Below are 15,445 nucleotides of genomic sequence, written 5' to 3'. Positions count from 1 at the left end.
ACTCTAGTTGGTTTGACAGCAGGTTTGACAGCAAGCAAGAGATTAAGATAATGAATGAAGTAAAAAATAGGTCAGCAAAGAATTACTGAAAATGTGGCATAGAGATACATCAGGTGGGAGAAGGTATGAGATAGACTGGAACAAGAAGGCCTAACATGTTTAACTTGAATTACAAAAGACAGATAGTGGACTAGGCAATATTTGGAGAATGCTGAGAAATAGCTAAGTATCCAGGTATGTGAAGTCGTATTAACCATAATGGTATATATTATTATGGAATAACCTGTTAGCTGCAAGTTTTCTCAGTAAAAGAGAACTACAGAAAGTTACCAAGGGTATCAGGAAGCTACAAAATAGTATTTTCATTCAACATAACCCTGTATGCAAAGCAGTCATGGTGTTCCTTTTAGCTTAGGGTGGGAGGGTGGGAGGAGACAAACTCCAATTAGGAGGAGAAAAATGACAATTACATTGTTTGAAGTCTCCTGATTATAACCATTCAGCAAATTGGTTAGGGTTTTGTTATTCACATTACTTACACAGCAGGGGTATCTGGATATTTTCCTGATAGAGAAGGGCTGAATGGGAGCTGTAGTTAATGAGCTAATTTCTGGAGAAATGATGCCTCCTTAACTTATCTTTTCTCCTATAAATACACCTCAAAGATTACAGATCAAGCTTGATCTCCTATACCAGAGAGGTATATTTGTTAAGAGACTTTGTTCTTCTTCCAGGTCAGCTTATCTTTTTCTATCTTGTATAGAAGAACATTATGAAACAGTATTAAAAGCTGAATAAATGGAGTACCTAGGTGGTTTAGTCAGTTAAGTGGCCAACTCTTGGTTTCAGCTCATGTCATGATCTCAGGGTCGTGATCTCAGAGTCATGAGATGGAGCCCAGTGTCAGGCTCCAGGCTCAGCATGGAGTGTGCTTAAGACGCTCCCTCTCTCTTTGCCCCTCCCCCCTGCTCTCTCTTGCTCTAAAATAAATAAATCTTAAAAAAAAAAGAAAAGAAGGGATCCCTGGGTGGCGCAGCGGTTTAGCGCCTGCCTTTGACCCAGGGCGCGATCCTGGAGATCCGGGATCGAGTCCCACGTCGGGCTCCCGGTGCATGGAGCCTGCTTCTCCTTCTGCCTGTGTCTCTGCTCCTCTCTCTCTGTGTGACTATCATAAATAAATAAAAATTAAAAAAAAAAAAAAAAAAAAGAAAAGAAAAGAAGGAAAGGCTGAATAAACACTTTAAGTATGATTTAATTGTGTCTTAGGTACCCAGGATGAAACTCCAGGTAACGAGTCCAAGTAGCCAATTTCTTTAAATACATTTTCTTCCTTCATTGGTTTTTTGTTTGTTTTATTCAAATTCAATTAATTAACATATGATGTATTATTAGTTTCAGAGGTAGAATTCAATGAATCATCAGCCTTATATAACATCCAGTGCTCATCACATCAAATGCCCTCCTTAATGCCCATCACCCAGTTACCCCATCCCTCCACTCCCTCCCCTCCAGCGACCCTCACTTTGTTTCCTATGATTAAGAGTCTCTTCTGGTTTGTCTCCCTCTCTGGTTTTGTCTTATTTTTTTTCCTCTCTTCCCCTATGATCCTCTGTTTTGTTTCTTAAATTCCACATATGAGTGAGATCATATCATAATTGTCTTTCTCTGACATTTCACTTAGCATAAGGCCTCTAGTTCCACCCACATCATTGCAAATGGCAAGATTTCATTTTTTTGATCGCTAAGTAGTATTCCATTGTATTTATATTCCACATCTTCTTTATCTATTCATCTGTGGATGGACATCCAGGCTCTTTTCATAGTTTCTTCCTTCATTGTTTACAGCTATATGCTCCCTTTACGTGCTGGGCAAAAGTAACCAGGAATAAGAAGACTTCCTCCTTTTGACTGACTAACCAATCAAGCAAAGTATCTACATACTACTAAAAAATTCCATCCCAGGCTTCCCCATAAAATAAAGAACTCATTTTAAGCATCTAATAGCAGTAACAATGGCATCAAAATATATCAAACATATATTCAAATAAGGCAAAAGTATCAAATGTGGTTATTCCTTTTTTTTAAAATGTGGTTATTCCTAATTAGCTTATGAATTTTTAAAACTTTTTCTTTAGTACTTTCTAAAATTTCTCCCATGAACATGCATTATTATTATAATTAGAAAAACTGGACTGCTGCTTTTTTCTCTTTTAATTGTCCAATATTAGAGTCCTGGCTATACATATGAAACATAAAATAGATGTTATCCATTCCAGAAAATATGAGTAATAAAGAAGCATGTTACTGTTACAAAGCAAGAGTAACAGAGATTATTTTCCTATGTACTGTTCACGTAATACAAAGAAAAAAATTTAGTTTCATCTAATTATTAGTAATTTTTAAGTTATTAATTTAAAATGATCAACTCAGGAACCTGGGTTTTATTTTTTATAATTTTTATTTATTTATGATAGTCACAGAGAGAGAGAGAGAGAGGCAGAGACACAGGCAGAGGGAGAAGCAGGCTCCATGCACCGGGAGCCTGATGTGGGATTTGATCCCGGGTCTCCAGGATCGCGCCCTGGGCCAAAGGCAGGCGCCAAACCACTGCACCACCCAGGGATCCCGGAACCTGGGTTTTAAAAATGGAAACGACAAATCTTTTTCTAACCTAATAACCTACTGACCCAATGACCTCCTTTGGAATATAGGTTAAATCTGATATCATTTCCTTTGGAATTTAGGTTAAATCTGATTACTGGGACTGTTGGCTCTATTAACATTAATTAAAATAATGCTGAAATTTAATTGCTGGTATAATACAGAACCCAAGCAACAATCTTTAACTATGTTTATCACCATTTATGCAAAATTCTAACTTGCTTCTGCAGATTGCTCAGTGTTTGTATTACAGCTAAAAAGATAATTATTCCTAAGAAAACAATTTTAACTTGTTTTTTTTTTTAATTTTTTTTTATTTTTTTATTTATTTATGATAGTCACAGAGAGAGAGAGAGAGGCAGAGACACAGGCGGAGGGAGAAGCAGGCTCCATGCACCGGGAGCCCGATGTGGGATTTGATCCCGGGTCTCCAGGATCGCGCCCTGGGCCAAAGGCAGGCGCCAAACCGCTGCGCCACCCAGGGATCCCAACAATTTTAACTTGTAAAGAAAGATCCAAATACCTTTAAAATTAATTGCTTAATATATGAATAAAGATTAAACAGTTCTCAACTTAAAAAAAATGAATAATCTATATAATGTATAACATATGCCTGGCATGTCTGGCAATGCCATTGCAAATTAATGATGAGAAAATAAGATGTTAAGTAATCCTAATTCTACCTCTCCTACTACTGTGCTCATTCAAAGCCTTAATTTCTTAATTTTCCACCTTTAGTATTAATAAAATGAAGATCTGTAATATTTTAAATATTATTTTACATCAAATCCAAGATTGATAGTTATTGAAGAGAATAAAATAAACCTCAGGGGGCGCTTGGGTGGCTCCATTGGTTGAGCATCTGACTCTTGATTTTGGCTCAGATCATGATCTCAGGGTCCTGGGATTGAGCCCTGAGTTGGGTTCTGCACTCAGCTGGGAGTCTTCTCTCTCTCATCCTCTCCCTCTGCCCCTTTCCCTGCTCACTGGCATGTGCTCTCCTTCAAAAAAAACCAAAGAAAACAAAAAAACTCCAGATCATATTTGAGGATCATTACCAGCACTTGAGACTCAGCAAGTGACAAATTGTTGCATCTTATTTTAGCAGAAGAGGTGTACAATTTAAACAGCACATTTTTGATATTTGAAATTTTAGGGTTCTTGGGTGTAGGTACAAGTTGAAAATTCTGATTGGACAAGGTCAAGTATTCTAAGTTTTAGAAGAGCACAGGAAAGGCTAAGAAAGCTATAGCCAAGATTAATTGGTAAGCAGGTATCTCAAGGGCCAAATCTTGCAGGTGAACATTAAGTGGCAGCCTGTCATTTCCTGAATCACCGCTGAGCTACTGAAGTACTTTATCTTAACTGTGAGGCGACTTTCCACACCTAGTTTTATAGGACTGTGCTAATATGACTAACACCAGAGAACCTATGCCATATGCAGCTGGATGGATATTTTCCTAGACACAGTGGTAACCCCCATCAGTTGTCATTTATGTATGAGGGGATATAATGTTTTCCTTTCTTCCTATCAAAGATTTGCACAATTTCGAATTGTTCTTGGAGATTTTAATTTTGCTGGTATTCAGCAAGCCAATCGTATCCTGGGACCCATTTACTTCATCACTTTCATCTTTTTTGTGTTCTTTGTCCTGCTGGTAAGTATGATCGTATATGTTCCTTTTGCTTGTATTTTTTTAGAATAAAAAAAAATGAAATTTACTTAGAAGAAATTACAGTATCACTGCTTAGCTGTCAGAACTTTTTATATTTATTAGGAATTGTGTGGATTCCTAAGAATCCAGGCTATGTCCTGTGTCTAGATGTTTTCAATTTGTCCAAAGGAGACCATAATCACAGTAGTTACCATCTTGGGGTCTCCTGTGTGCTAGTCATGTGCTCAATCTTCTCCACATGTAACTTGAATATCCCAGGTCTCTCCAGCCCAAGACATCCCACACTGGTAGGGATGAATATGCTCTGCCCATAGCACAATGGCTTCTAGCTCTTATGGCTAAAAGCTCCTACCTTTGTGATTTTTAGGTCTCCAGGATGGGTCTTCCATGTGTGCTCAGGACAAATTTATTTGGTCTTCCTAATCAGGAAAACTTGTTTTCCTAGTCCAGGCATTGCTGTAGTCCTCCTTAAAAACATTTTGTCAACGTGCAGCAGTTAAGCCCTGGTGGTGGCCAAAAGTCCTCAGAGTGACAGAGTTGGGCCTCAGCGAATGGTAGGCGGAGAGTAAAATACCCTTACCACAGCTGTTTGTATTATATGAACAGAGTATTCGTAAGAGCTTTAGTATGGCTGTGCATTTAAACAGCTTATAAAATTAAAAAAAAAATACTCTCATGAACATATAGCTATTCTATTTTCTTCTGATATGCAATGTTTACCAATTAGTGTATTTGCATGTGTGTATATATACATATATACCAGTTCATATGCGTATTTTATATTTTCTCATTTACCATAAACATATTTTCCTATATCCACACTCTATACATTCCTCATTCTACTATGTTATAGTCTACATGGCCATTTCTCTATTACTGATCATATGAGCTACATTATTTTTATTTTTTTTCAAGATTTTATTTATTTATTCATGAGAGACACAGAGAGAGATAAAGAGCATGAGAAGCAGGCTCCATGCAGGGAGCCTGACATGGGACTCGATCCCAGGTCTCCAGGATCATGCCCTGGGCTGAAGGCAGCGCTAAACCGCTGAGCCACCGGGCTGCCCCATATGAGCTACTTTAAAATTTTAAATCTAATTTTACAAATCCCAGCACTTATCAGAGTCGCTAACATGTAAGTTTTTACTGAAATAATTATGTGATTTTTTTTCAGAACATGTTCTTGGCAATTATTAATGATACCTATTCTGAAGTGAAAGCTGATTATTCAATAGGCAGACGACCAGATTTTGAACTTGGTAAAATGATTAAAAAGGTATGTCCAAGTCTTTTCCTAACTCAAATTTTTTACGCTTTTATGTATTTATTCATGAGAGAGACAGGAGGCTTTAGTTCACATTTGCGAGATTCAAGGACATGTTGAATTCTCACTGCCGACCCTGGATTAGGGCCCTCCACATATTCTTCACCCAGCCTTGAGATAGTAACATCTTCTGGCCTCATTCCTGCACCAGCCAGCTATGTTATCACTTCTCTGCCAAAATTCTTCAGAGTTTCTCTGGACCCATCAAATAAGTCCAAGGGCCTCCTTAAGTCTCACAGTCCCAACTTCTCTCTAATCACTATCACTGAACTACATATAGCGTTCCTACCTTCAACTCCATTTACAGCATTGTTATGTCCCAGCTCATGTTTGAGCACAATGCTGTGTACCATCTCTTGCTGTACTTCTCCCCCTGCGCCTCTGCTCATGTCACTCACTGACTCCAGCAATGCTCCCTCCATCCTGACATTCTGTTCTCCTTGACAGACTGGCATCTTCCCTGTCCTCTTCAGCACCTACTTCACTTGAGTTCTTAGCAGAGTCATGAGTATGCCATTTTGCCCACCTCTGCATAGCCATGGCTCTAATCACATCACTTCACATAGCAAAAGTCCTAAAAGACGTGAGGTTATTAGTGTTTGAAAACTGTCCCAGATGGGATTCCTGGGTGGCGCAGCAGTTTAGCGCCTGCCTTTGGCCCAGGGCGCGATCCTGGAGACCCGGGATCGAATCCCATGTCGGGCTCCCGGTGCATGGAGTCTGCTTCTCCCTCTGCCTATGTCTCTGCCTCTCTCTGTGTGACTATCATAAAAAAAAAAAAAAAAAAAAAAAAAAAAAAAAATCTTATAAAAAATAAAGAAAGAAAGAAAACTGTCCCAGAACTCACTTGTAAAATGAAACTATTAATATGCCCTCCAGTGAGCTAAAGTGTAGGTTTTTTCATCTTTTTAAAGATTTTTTTATTTATTCATGAGAGAGAGAGAGGCAGAGACACAGGCAGAGGAAGAAGCAGGCTCCATGCAGGTTGCCCAATGAAGAACTTGATCCAGGGACTCCAGGATCACACCCCAGGCCAAAGGCAGGCGCTAAACCGCTGAGCCACCCAGGGATCCCTCATCTTTCATCTCTTGATTATTATGCTGCTAATGTGCATTAGAGTGTTAACATTCTTTTTTTATTTTTTTATTTTTATTTATTTTTTTTAACATTCTTTTTTTTTAAAGATTTTATTTATTTATTCATGAGAGACACAGAGAGAGGCAGAAATGTAGGCAGAAGGGAGAAGCAGGCTCCACACAGGGAGCCCAATGTGGGACTCGATCCCAGGACTCCAGAATCACAACCTGAGCTGAAGGCAGACACTCAACCACTGAGCCACAAGGCATCCCAAGTGTTAATATTCTTAAATGCAATAAATGTTAATAAAACTTCTTAATCATTTTTTTCAAGTTCAAGTGTGATGCCCACAAGAGCACCCCTTTTTTTCACTAGCAGGCAGAAAACATATGCAGTGACAAAGTGAAGGAAAGAAAATCATAGCACTGCCTCCATATTTCTTTAGGGTTGTAGTAGTCCCTAGAGACAAGCATTCCATATTTCTTTTTCCTTGATCAGAATATAGGATATTTATTTGCTGAAGTTTTAAACTATTTTTAATTATGTCTAGAGTTACAACAATGTTCTTGAAAAGCTCAGACTAAAGAAACCTGAACAGGATGAAGACATAAGGTAGGATTTTTAGCTTACCATTTAAGACTGTATATTATATGAAAAACTCACAATGAGTGAGGTCTTGATTGCAAAACAATCACCATCCAATGTGTTGATTCCAAATACGTTGTCAATACATCCTCCAATAGTGCCTAATTCTGAGAGTGCTATGATATTCTAAGCTAAGCTAATTAAAAATTAATAGAACATATGCCATGCAACTCAGAAAAAGCTTTAACAGAAAACTGGACAGGATAATACAGACCCCCTAAAAAGGTAGTTAAAAATTTTAGTCTGCACTAAGCACATTGACTTAGCTATCAAAATAAGAACATTTTTATACAAAATATTTAAGGATACCTTTATAGTTAATAAATCATTTTGCTGCCAAAATGCTTCCCAAGCCCAGGCCTGTGGCCATGGGACATAATATAAACACTTTTTTATATCTAAAGATGTGACACTCTGGAGAACTTATTAATGACCACATTTTCCAAATGACTGGTGTTATCAAAAAGACCAAAAATGCAGTTCAGAGCCTAACTATAGAGCTGATCATATTTTATGTTGGCATTTCCTTTTCTACTGTCATATGTCTCTGGTTTTTATTTTATATTCTTAGTATGAAAGGAGATTTGGCTGAGCAAGCCAGAAGAGAAGGCTTTGATGAAAATGTAAGATTTTAACTTTCTCATAAAGATAGCTTTATTAGAAATATGCCTACAAGAGTTCTGATAAATAATTGAAATGATCTGCATTCTTTAGAGCAGTAGCTGCCACCTCCAAAAACGTCTCCCAGTCTAGCTATTTTGTTTAGAACAAGTCATTTCAATCCTACAAGCTACCTGTCTTATTGTTGCTCTCAGCCAGATTCCTGGTCCTACAGCTGTATAGTCGCTGTGGGATTATCACACAGGGTTTAGTGAGTATACTCTTATTGACATGATTATGTAATTTTCCTCTTGATATCATTAATGTGATGAATCACTTTAATGTTTTATACAGTTGACCCTTGAACAGAAAGGTTATGTTTACAGTACTGTAAAAAAAATCCATGTGTAAGTGGACCCACACAGTTTAAACTTCACGGGTCCACTTATATGTGGGTTAAAAAAAAACACAGTATTTATTACAAATGTATTTTCTCTACCTTATGATCTTCTCAGTACTTTAATACAGTATATAATACGTATTATATACAGAAAATGTTTTAATCAACCATTTATAGTATAGGTAAGGCTTCAATCAACAATAGTCTATTAGTTGTTAAGTTTTCAGGGAGTCAAAAGTTACACACACATTTTCAACTGCACAGGGGTTGGTGCCCCTGTGTTGTTCAGAGGTCAGTGATACATGTACTGGAGTGAGGTTCCCAACTGTGAAGTAAGGGAGTCCCAAAATGGAAAGGCTGAAGGTTAAAATGAACTTTGTGGTGTTGGATTAGAATTGTAGGTGTGCGTGTGTATGTATTCTATAGCTCTATCTACACACTAAGTCTAGAAGTAAAAACTAGGTTAGTTGCCCAGACCTTGGTTTCCAAATACCATTCTCTTCTAAAAGGAACCAGGGCCTCTGAGGAGATACGGCTAAATTCCAGGGCTGGAAAATACAACGTGAGTCTGGAATATCTGGTTGAGCCAGAAAGTAAAAGTGCTCAAAGAATGATGAAGATCTGTTAAAAAGACAAAAGGTCAGGTTCAAGGGGCCCTCACTAGCCAAATCTGGGAATATTTAAGCACCATAATGAATAATATGTGTAACCCATTGAATAACATAGGATTCCACTGACCTAAACATATACATGGACAAAAATTGGACGAAAATGGAACTTCTGCATACTTCTCCACAAAATGCATATTAATTACAAAAAAAAAAAAAAACGAGTTATGTCAGGGTGGGGGAATCTGGCAGACAGTGCCTTGGTCAGTATGGGAAAAAACTGAAATCATACATCTTTTGATAAGATGCTAAGAGAACACAGCTTTTATAATGCTCTTGCCAAAGATGTGTAACATAACAAAATATCACACAAAACTAAACTACTGGCCTGTATTCTTCAAAAGTATCAAGAAAGCCAAGGTAAAGCTGAGGAACTATACCAGACTGAATGAGAGTAAAAGACAAATCATTGTAATGCCTAATCCTGGACTCTAGATCCTTTTACTATAAAGGGCATCACTGGGACAACCGGGAAATTCGAATGGGAGACTCAGCATTAGAGGATAATAATCTATCAATATCAATTTTCTGATTCTGATGTTTATGCTGTGATTATAAAGGAGAATGTCCTTGTAGCAGCAAATACACACTGATGTGCTCAGGGACAATGGGACATTCGTGTTGGCAACTCCAGATAGTTCGAAGGAAAAAAAAAGTGTATTGTTTTCCCTAAGTTTGAGAGTCTTTAAATCATTTCTGAAATAAAAGATGATGTAAATTGAAAATCATACTGTGGGGCAGCCCTGGTGGCGCAGCGGTTTAGCGCCGCCTGCAGCCCGGGGTTTGATCCTGGAGACCTGGGATCGAATCCCACGTCGGGCTCCCCGCATGGAGCCTGCTTCTCTCTCTGCCTGTGTCTCTGCCTCTCTTTCGCGCTCTCTGAATAAATAAATAAATAAATCTTTTAAAAAGAAAGAAAGGAAAGAAAGGAAAGAAAGGAAAGGAAGAAAGGAAGAAAGGAAGAAAGGAAGAAAGAAAGAAAGAAAGAAAGAAAGAAAGAAAGAAAGAAAGAAAAGAAAGAAAAGAAAGAAAAAAAGAAAAAGAAAGAAAGAAAGAAAGAAAGAAAGAAAGAAAGAAAGAAAGAAAGAAAGAAAGAAAGAAAATCATACTGTGTTCCCAGGGGAAATCAGCTAGAATGAACATAATACTCATCCAAGTAAAATATAGACTTACAAGAGAGAAAGAAAACCAGGTTAGCACGACAACATTCAACACCATAATCAAAAGAACCATATCTACAATATGCAAGGAAAGAAAATGTAAGCCAAGCATATTTATATCCAGCAGACCTCTGCTTCAAGTGTAAAGGCTCAAGTAGTTTTAAACATGCAAGAACTCAGGCAGCCCGGGGGCTCAGCGGTTTAGTACCACCTTCAGCCCAGGATGTGATCCTGGAGACCCAGGATTGAGTCCCACCTCAGGCTTCCTGCATGGAACCTGCTTCTCCCTCTCTCCCTCTGCCTGTGTCTCTGCCTCTCCCTCTTAAAAAACAAAACAAAACAAAAAAAAAACAAACAAAAAACACAACAACAAAAAAAACATGCAAGAACTCAGAGAATACTGTTGTATTCCTGAGGATTTTATGAATGGATTGGCTTCAGCCAACCAAAAGACGATTGGAGAAATTTTGGAAAAAGGAAGAGGGGAGAGAGAAGGTATAAAGTAAAAAAAGTTGACTGGTTCGCATATATAGCTAAAAGTTAAAGAATTATCATTTAGAGTTAATAACCAGTAAGAATGTATTAGTATATTTAATACAATAAGAGTAAGAAATTGTTTCATTGAATTTAAAACATTTTTTTCACATTTTAACATAATTAAAATCAAGATGTGCCTTATAGCTGACACTGTATCATATTGTAACTGGCAGCCTTTCTTTCTTAAGTTGTCCATAAAGAATGATGTGTCTTACACTAGACTCCATCTCTAAAATACCATGAAATACAGTAATAAGACTAAGTATATTTGGGTTAATACAGAGGAAAATACCACAAGCTCATTTTCTTGTTGAACTTGTTTCTTTGTTGAGGGAGCCACAGCAAGAAAGAGAGAACCCAGGTTGTATTAAAAAGAGACATGAGGGGATCCCTGGGTGGCTCAGCGGTTTAGCGCCTGCCTTTGGCCCAGGGCGCGATCCTGGAGTCCCGTGATCGAGTCCCACGTCTGGCTCCGGGCATGGAGCCTGCTTCTCCCTCCTCCTGTGTCTCTGCCTCTCTTTCTCTCTCTCTCTCTATGTCTACCATAAATAAATAAATAAATCTTAAAAAAAAAAAAAAAAAAAGAGAGAGAGACATGAAAGGGATCCCTGGGTGGCTCAGCGGTTTAGAGCCTGCCTTTGGCCCACAGCGTAATCCTGGAGAGTCCTGGGATCGAGTCGCACGTCGGGCTCCCTGCATGGAGCCTGCTTCTCCCTCTGCCTCTCTCTCTCTCTCTCTCTCTCTCTCTCTGTCTCTCATGAATAAATAAATAAAATCTTAAGAAAAAAAAAAGAGAGGCATGAATAAAAACAAACCACTAAAACAAAAATACATACATTCCTAAGGGCAGAAGAACCAAAACAAAAATGAAAACAAAATATACCATGTGGTAAGAAATTTAAAACACACCATAAAACAGTATGATGTAAATGTGACCAGTTATGTCTGACATATCAGTACAAGCAACTAAACTTAATTTACTGAAAAAGAAAAAAAACATTTTCAGATTAAATCACAAAGCAACACCCAATTCCATGCTATATTCTAAAACATGTACCTAAAACAAAGTGATTCAGAAGAGTTCAATATAAAAGCATGAGCAGGGCAGCCCGGGTGGCTCAGCAGTTTAGCACCGCCTTCAGCCCAGGACGTACGTGATCCTGGAGACCCAGGATCGAGTCCCATGACCGGCTCCCTGCATGGAGCCTGCTTCTCCCTCTGCCTGTGTCTCTGCCTCTGTGTGTGTGTGTGTCTCAGTAATTAATAAATAAAATCTTAATAAGTAAATAAAAATAAAAGCATGAGCAAAGGTGTAAACAGGTTTAGCAAAAGATTTAGAGGACACAACTGAATGTAAGTCAAGGTAGAATTCTAGAACTAAAGAATTCTAAATGGCATGAAGGGCACTTTATGGTGCTAACATCTACTTTAATAGTTATGATTATGCATCAAATAATACAGCATCAATTCCATTAAGTATGGCCTACTAAACTTATAAAATAAGAAACCGACAGGAACACACTAAAAATAGAGAAGAGATCAGGAAAAATAAAAGGCTAAAAAACCAAACCCGTTCATGAAAAACATTCATATATTGGGCCACAAAGAACCTCAATAAATCCAAAAAATGGTTAATATAGAAAAGATTATTTAAAAGCAACACAGTAAAAATGTTTTAACAAAATGAGGAAATAAAAAGATTAAGATTTTATTAAACAATTCTTGTGGTGCCTGAGTAGCTCAGTCGGTTAAGTACTGGACTCTTGATTTCTGCTGGGATCATGATCTCAGTGTGGTGAGGTTGAGCCCCTTATGGGATGCAGTGCTCTGCTCAGCTCATCGGGGAGTCTGCACCTCTACCCAATCTTTTCCTGCCCTTCCCCCCACCCACACATACACTTTTTAAATCTTTTTTTAAAAAAAACTATTAATTATTGAATCAAATAGGAAATATAAAATAAAATCACAAAATTCTTATGAAAAAACATAAAAACACTATAAAGGAGAATCTATGAGACAAAGTCAAATGCCAGAGGAAAATCAACAGCCTTGGGATCCCTGGGTGGTGCAGCGGTTTGGCGCCTGCCTTTGGCCCAGGGCGCGATCCTGGAGACCCGGGATCGAATCCCACATCGGGCTCCCGGTGCATGGAGCCTGCTTCTCCCTCTGCCTGTGTTTCTGCCTCTCTCTATCATAAATAAATAAAAATTAAAAAAAAATAAAAAATTAAAAAAAGAAAATCAACAGCCTTAAATTTACCAGTAAAAATCAAAACTGAAAAACTGATTTTAATATGTAGCTCAAAAAGTGGGCAGCCCGGGTGACTCAGCAGTTTGGCACCACCTTTGGTCTGGGGGCAGGGGTGAACCTGGGGACCCGGGATCAAGTCCCACATCGGGCTCCCTGCATAAAGCCTGCTTCTCCCTCTTCCTGTGTCTCTGCCTGTGTCTCTGCCTCTCTCTCTGTGTCTCTCATGAGTAGGTAAATAAAATCTTAAAAAAAAAAAAAAAAAGCAACTCAAAAAGTTAGGAAATAACAATAGAAAAAATAAATAACGATAAAAAATAGAATTAATGAGTGGCAAATACAAAGTTGTATAAATAAAATGGCTGGTTCTTTGAAAAGATCAGTGGGAAGAAACTACTAGTCAACAAATATGGAATAAGAGGGAAAAAGCATAAACATGCATAGTAAGAAATTTCAATGGGAGAAATAAGAAACAAGGAGTTTAAAAAATACCACTGAAACTGAAGAAATACAAATTGAAAGATATTCCATGCTCACGGATGAGAAGCATTAGTATCGATAAAATGTTCATACTACCTGGAGTGATATATAGATTCAATACAATCCGTATCAAAATTCCAATGGCATTTTGCACAGAAATAGAATAAATAATCCTAAAATATGTATGGAACTACAGGCCTCAAATAGTCAAAGCAATCTTGAGAAAGAATAACTTGAGAAAGAAGAAAGCTGGAGGCTTAATACACCTTGATTTCAAATTATATTACAAAGCTTTGGGGGCATCCTAGGTGGCTCAGTCAGTTAAGTATCTGACCCTTGATTTTGGTTCAGGTCATGATCTGAGTTGTGAGATTGAGCCCACATCTGGCTCTGTGCTAGGCGTGGAGACTGCTTAAATTTTTCTCTCTCCCTGTCCCTCTGCTCCCTCTATTGCTCCTACTTGTGCTCTCTCTCTAAAAAAAAATCAAGAAACAAATGAAAAAACCCAGAGCTTTGGCAAGCTAAATATTCTGGTATTTGCATAAAAAGAGACACAAAACCAATGGAATAGAGAGTCCAGAAATAAACCCTTGCATGTATAACCAATTAATTTACAACCAAAGCACCAAGAATATACAATGGGGAAGAGACAATCTCTTCAGTAAATGGTGCAGGGGAAACTAGAGAGCCACATGCAAAAGAGCAAGACTAGACCAATATCTTCCATAAAATTTACATAAAATTAACACAACACAGGCAATAAATTCCTTGTCATGGGTCTCAGTGATGACTTTAATCTGACACCAGAAACAAAGGCAATAAAAGCAAAAACAAGTGGAACTACATCAAGCTAAATCTGTACAGCAAAGGAACAAGATGAAAAGGCAACCTACTGCATAGAAGAAAATATTTGCAAATTATGTATCTGATAGTTAATATTGAAAATATCTAAAGAACTCATACAACTTAATAGCAACAAACAATCCAATTGGAAAATGAACAGAGGATCTGAATAGACATTTGTCCAAAGAAGACTTAAAGATCGTCAACAAGTAGTGAAAAGGTGCTCGACATCACTAATCATCAGGGGAATGCCAATCAAAACCAAATGAACTATCACCTCACACTAGTCAAAATGGCTATCATCAAAAAGACAAGAAATAGCAAGTGTTGGCAAAGGGAACCCTTGTTGCTTTTGGTGGGAATGAAAACTGGTGCAGCCACAGTGGAAAATATGGAGGTTCCTCAAAAAATTAAAACTAGAACTAACATGATTACCAGTAATTCCACTTCTGGGTATTTATCTGAAGGAAATAAAGCACTTAATTCAAAAAGATATCTACACTAAGTTCATTGCAGCATTATTTAGAATAGCCAAGACATGGAAATAACCTACGTATCCATCAATGGATGAATGGACAAAGAAATGGATATGTGTATAAAGGAATATTAGCCATTTAAGAAAAAGGAAATGCTGCCACTTGCAACAATATGGATAGACCTCCAGAGCATTATGTTAAGCAAAATAAGTCAGAGAAAGACAAATACTGTACAATCTCATATGTGAAATAAAAACAACAACAAAAACAAAAAATTGAACTCACAGATACAGAGAAGATATTGGTGGTTCAATGAGAGGAGGAGTCAGAGTGGGTAAAATAGGTGAAGGTGGTCAAAAGGTACAAACTTCCAGTTGAAAAACAAGTTCTGGGGATATAATGTACAGAATGAGGACTATAGTTACTAGTACTGTATTATATATCCAAAAGTTATTAAAAGTTCCCATTACAAGAAAAAAACCTCTAACTGTGTAGTGATGGATGTTGACTATTAACTACACTTACTATAGTGATCATTTCACAGTATATACATATATGAAATTATTATACTGTCCACCTGAAAAAAAAAGGGGGGGGAAAGGCTCATAAAGAGGCTTCTTTGTATAACTATGCAAATAACATTTGAAA

At 37.7% G+C, this 15,445-nt stretch overlaps 1 protein-coding gene across 1 annotated transcript in view; it reads left to right on the top strand.

Moving 5' to 3' along the window:
* Positions 1-15,445, top strand: part of PKD2L2 (polycystin 2 like 2, transient receptor potential cation channel) — a 39,625-nt gene that overhangs the window by 19,635 nt on the left and 4,545 nt on the right. The window contains exons 11-14 of the mRNA XM_072731911.1: positions 4,199-4,319; positions 5,515-5,616; positions 7,292-7,353; positions 7,958-8,009. Coding sequence (XP_072588012.1) covers positions 4,199-4,319; positions 5,515-5,616; positions 7,292-7,353; positions 7,958-8,009 — 337 coding nt within the window. The remainder of the gene's footprint in view (positions 1-4,198; positions 4,320-5,514; positions 5,617-7,291; positions 7,354-7,957; positions 8,010-15,445) is intronic.

Source organism: Vulpes vulpes, chromosome 12, assembly GCF_048418805.1.
Source record: "Vulpes vulpes isolate BD-2025 chromosome 12, VulVul3, whole genome shotgun sequence".
NCBI classification, from domain to species: Eukaryota; Metazoa; Chordata; class Mammalia; order Carnivora; family Canidae; genus Vulpes; species Vulpes vulpes.
Note: the sequence above shows the minus strand (reverse complement) of the source record. Positions and strands in the feature narration are given on the sequence as shown.